This window comes from Lytechinus variegatus, chromosome 4 (genome assembly GCF_018143015.1).
Source record: "Lytechinus variegatus isolate NC3 chromosome 4, Lvar_3.0, whole genome shotgun sequence".
NCBI classification, from domain to species: Eukaryota; Metazoa; Echinodermata; class Echinoidea; order Temnopleuroida; family Toxopneustidae; genus Lytechinus; species Lytechinus variegatus.
In genome coordinates this window covers 27,909,255-27,913,700 of record NC_054743.1, presented here as the reverse complement: position 1 = coordinate 27,913,700, position 4,446 = coordinate 27,909,255, and the positions used below count along the sequence as shown (strand labels likewise).

The 4,446-nt window shown below is 37.1% G+C and overlaps 1 protein-coding gene across 1 annotated transcript; it reads left to right on the top strand.

The window, feature by feature from the left end:
* Positions 1-229: 229 nt before the first annotated feature.
* Positions 230-3,376, top strand: LOC121412921 (G-protein coupled receptor GRL101-like). The gene is made up of 3 exons (XM_041605682.1): positions 230-234; positions 2,209-2,718; positions 3,262-3,376. The coding sequence occupies exons 1-3, from the start codon at positions 230-232 to the stop codon at positions 3,374-3,376; spliced, it is 630 nt and encodes a 209-aa protein (XP_041461616.1).
* Positions 3,377-4,446: the final 1,070 nt, after the last annotated feature.

The following is a 4,446-nucleotide window of genomic DNA, read 5'->3' as shown; positions in this document are numbered from 1 at the left end:
TTAAGGAAAATATAAGTTATGAGACGAAAGGGTCATAGACGAACTGGTGATTAGACGAAGTGATGACTGGACCAAATGGTTATTGGACCATATGGTTGTTAGGCGAAAAGTTAATGGACAGAATTGCATTAGATTAAATTAATGTAGACTCTGTTGTGAGTGGATGAATTAGCAGCAGACGAATTGGTTTCAACCCGCATACCGCTCAGGCAAGCAAAATAAATTCACGATGTCGTGAATTTCGTCGTCAATATTCAAATTGGCGACGAAATTGGCGACGTCGTGAATTTCGTCGTGAATATTCAAATTGACGACGAAATTCACGACAAAATTGGCGACGTCGTGAATTTCGTCGTGAATATTCGTGATTTGGTCTATTTGCGATGTCCCTTCAGGGCCACCATAGTATCGGGTCTAGAGCTGACTTCGCGATCGAATTTGATCATTATTAATATTGCAAAATGAACCAGACTTCAGTGAGTTTATGTTTGCATGAATGCATATACAAAATTGTATGAGCGTGAATATCAAGCAACCGTGTAGCCAGGATTCAATTTTGGAGGGGGCGGTGATTTGATAGCAAAAATTTATTCACATTACATTTGCAAAGCAGAGAAGAGGACACGTATGCAGGGAGGGAATAATCCTTTCACGAATTTTCAAAATTTCTCTGAAAATTATCCTGCTTTAATTTGGATATTTCTTAGATTATATAACTTCATTACGAAGAAAAATTAGCTCAAAATGTGTAAGGGATGATGCAAGCTTAAAAGGAAATGTTCCTTTTCCATGCACGGGAAGCACGGAAACCTGACTCTGTGATTTATTTTGGAAGAAAAATTATCAAGCGCTTCCTTTTTGAGTGATTAAGAAACTTCAGAAATATTAATAGCTTCAAATATTGGCGCAAAACAAGACAGGACAGCGATGTGTATAGCGATGCAGGATAAAGTTTCATCGTATATACATTTGCATATAGCACGGCGCGAATTTGAAAGTGGGAAAAGAGGGTACTTTTTCTTTAAAAACAAAGAAAAATGACTCATCTACAGTAGCGTAATGAGGCGAAAATTTCAAGGGGGCTAGATATGTCGTATCACGTAAATTTATAAGAAGCTGTGAACAAGCGAAGCGAGCAAGCAATTTTTAAAATACTTTTATAAAGAAAATCCAATTTTGTGTTAGATTTTGACAATCAATATTCGGAAATAATGTCATATTTCACCCTTTTCTCTCTTTTTATTGGTCGTGAAAAACTTTGGGAGCGGGCAAGAGCCCAACATCTGTATGCCTCTGCGTATGTTCCCCACTCACAATACTCATTAAGCTTAAGGCACGTAGGATTATCCTTACAAGTTGTGTAGTAACATATAAAAATGAGAAATTGTTTTCTTGTTTCAAAGGGGCGCTCGTCAACTCGTAAAATGGGTCCTCAGTTCTCGGATGAAAGGGGCACAGAACACGTTCGTGAGGGGCATCTTTCTTGGGTAAAAGGGGGGCACTGATTCGGGAAATGGTACTTACAAGAGGGCACTTGCTCACACATAAAACGGGTCCTCAGGTGAAAGGAGCACAGGACACATTCGAGAGGGTGCATTTTTGCTTTAAATAAATGGCACTTATACGAGAAAGGCCAAAGGGCACTTGGTAACACCTAAAACGGGTCCCACTCAGGTGAAAGGGCCACAGTACACGTTCGTGGGGGGGGGGCATTTTCCTTGCGTTAAAAGGCACTGCTTCAGTGCTTCAAAAGTGGGGACACTGTGCCCCCCCCGGGATCGCCGCCCCTGCACGAGTCCCATAGCCGGCTGGGGAAAACAGAGTAGAAACAATAGGTGTTGGAAACAAAGGGGAAAGGCATTTGCGATATTTATCCCGCGCGGAGTGCGAAAGCGTAATTTTCCATGAGACAGAAGAACGTCTCGTTTAGGTTTTTTTCAATAATTTTTTATGATAATAAAAATCAATGATAATAATAATTAATGATATTAATAGTCGTAGTAGTAGTACATGTAGTAGTAGTAGTAGTAGTACTAGCAGTGGTAGAAGTATATAGTAGTAGCAGTGGTAGTAGTAATAAAAGTAGTAGTATCATTATTTTGTAGTATCGTTATTCTTAAGTTTATTTTATTGTTCGGATTATTACGGTTATTTTCATTTTATTTTAATGAGTAACATTACTTATCAATTTTATCTTTATTTGTTCAGATATAGTTCCGATAAGAGAATATGCTGTTTACTAACGGAGATCCCAAACACAACGTGTCACAGCACAAGCGTTCCTGATCCTCTTGATACATGTGGTGCTCTGTTTCCAAACACTGTGCTTCGAGTTGCGAGCTGGCTTATTGGGCTCTCTGCTCTCGTTGGTAATTTTGCAGTTATCATCCTGCGTTTGAGGGACGGGAATTTACGGAGCACGGTTGTCCAAAATAATTTCATGATCGGCTTGGCAGTTGCCGATGGACTGATGGGATTGTACATGTTGATTATTTCTTCAGCAGACATATATTACGGTGGAATTTATTTCTTGAGCGCGCAGCAGTGGCGTGAATCTCCTATTTGTAATTTTGCTGGGTTTTTAGGGTTCGTATCAAGCGAATCATCCGTTTTTATGTTAATGCTTATTACAGTAGACAGATTGATATGTATCCTAAATCCATTTTCGCATATTAAAATCAAGAAATCTTCATCTTTCTGCCTAATCTGTGCAACATGGTTCATTGTAATTGTAACTGGAATAACCATGATGGTTTTGCAAAAACACATTGAAGGATTCTATGGCTTGTCGCATGTATGCATGGGATTGCCATTACATATCGAATCCGCAGAGAAAACCGTTAACATTAAACATACAGGATCTTTTATCCGTGGCGATTTAGATGTAAACGCCACATTCTCTTTTTCCAAATCTAGACCTGTTTGGTGGTTTTCGCTATTCATTTTTATTGTTGTTAATCTTTTATCATTTATCTTCATATTTGTGAGCTATATCATTATGTTTATTAAAATTCTGCACAGCTCCAATGCTGTGCGAAACACAGCATCTCATGAACGTGAACTCACTGTGGCGCGCCGAATGGCTGCAATCGTCTTCACTGATTTTTGTTGTTGGTTGCCAGTAATAACAATGGGCATCCTGACACAAACAGGTCTTGTGAAATTACCGTCATCAGTCTATGCTTGGACTGTCATTTTCGTTATCCCTATCAACTCCAGCCTTAATCCATTTATTTACACATTTATGATTTACATGGACAGTAAAAAGAATGTCACCAATGAGCAACAACAGCAAGCGCGTATGCTCAAACTACAACCGTTACAAAAATGTGTGAAACAGAACGAAGACATGCCTGGGGAAGGTCCACAGCGATAAGTCAAGCTGATACACTATTCATTCAAAATGTTTGATAACTATGAGGGTCCAATATTTAGCCTTTAACGATTTTGATTAACCCAGGATATTCATTATATTGGGAAGCCTATTAGCACTGTCCATTCATATAGCACAAGACAGTCATCGAACATGCATTTGGTTAATCCCCGCACCGCATTAGCTCATAAATCAATCAGACACCGTGGTTCAGATGTTTGGAATTCTCTTCCACATAATATTCGAAATTTGAAAACCTCACATTCTTTTCAATTGGCTGTAAAGCACAATCTCCTTTCAAAATTACAGAATCTGTAAAGTGCTAGCAGGTAATTTTGTTTTCTATCTTTATTTTCTTTGTAACTGAAGGTTAAGAATTTAACTTTGTTGAATTACTGTACCATATATTCATAATAATTTGAAACTTAATTGCTAAATCTCGGCAGTCTTTCACATTCTTCTCTTTCTTTCCTCTCTTCCTTATTCTTATATTTTTATTTTGTTTGCTTGGATGCAAAACAAGTTTAAAGGTGCTTCATCCAATCAAGCTTTTAGCTTATGTTGCAACACCTTTCTATGTTCATTATTTACTTGTGTTTCGTATATATTTATATATTATCTATGCATTCTTTTACATTGTAAATTGTGAACATGCATGAATTAAATAAATAAATAAGTGTCGGTTAAGAATATAACTCTCGTAAAGATTCAATGATAAATTGGGTTAAATTTGATTGAAGTGGAATATTATTCTCATATTGATATACATGTACTTCAAAATTTGTTGTGACTAGTTATCTTTTGTATTTAACTATTCTTGAGAAAATGTTGAACTTTCCCAATGAATCAGATGTTGCACTAGTAATCTATATTTCGGGGTATCATTTCTTCTAATAACGCGCGGCTCTGATTGCATTGGGTCAAATAAGCGCATTCAAATAAATAACTCTATTAAGACCTACTCTAGATCTACTCTAATATCAGTAGTTCTAAAATCATATGAGGCGTTGATTGGTCAGAGTGAATCTTTAAGTATAATCATTAATATTGATAAAGGTGTTTGAATAGAATCA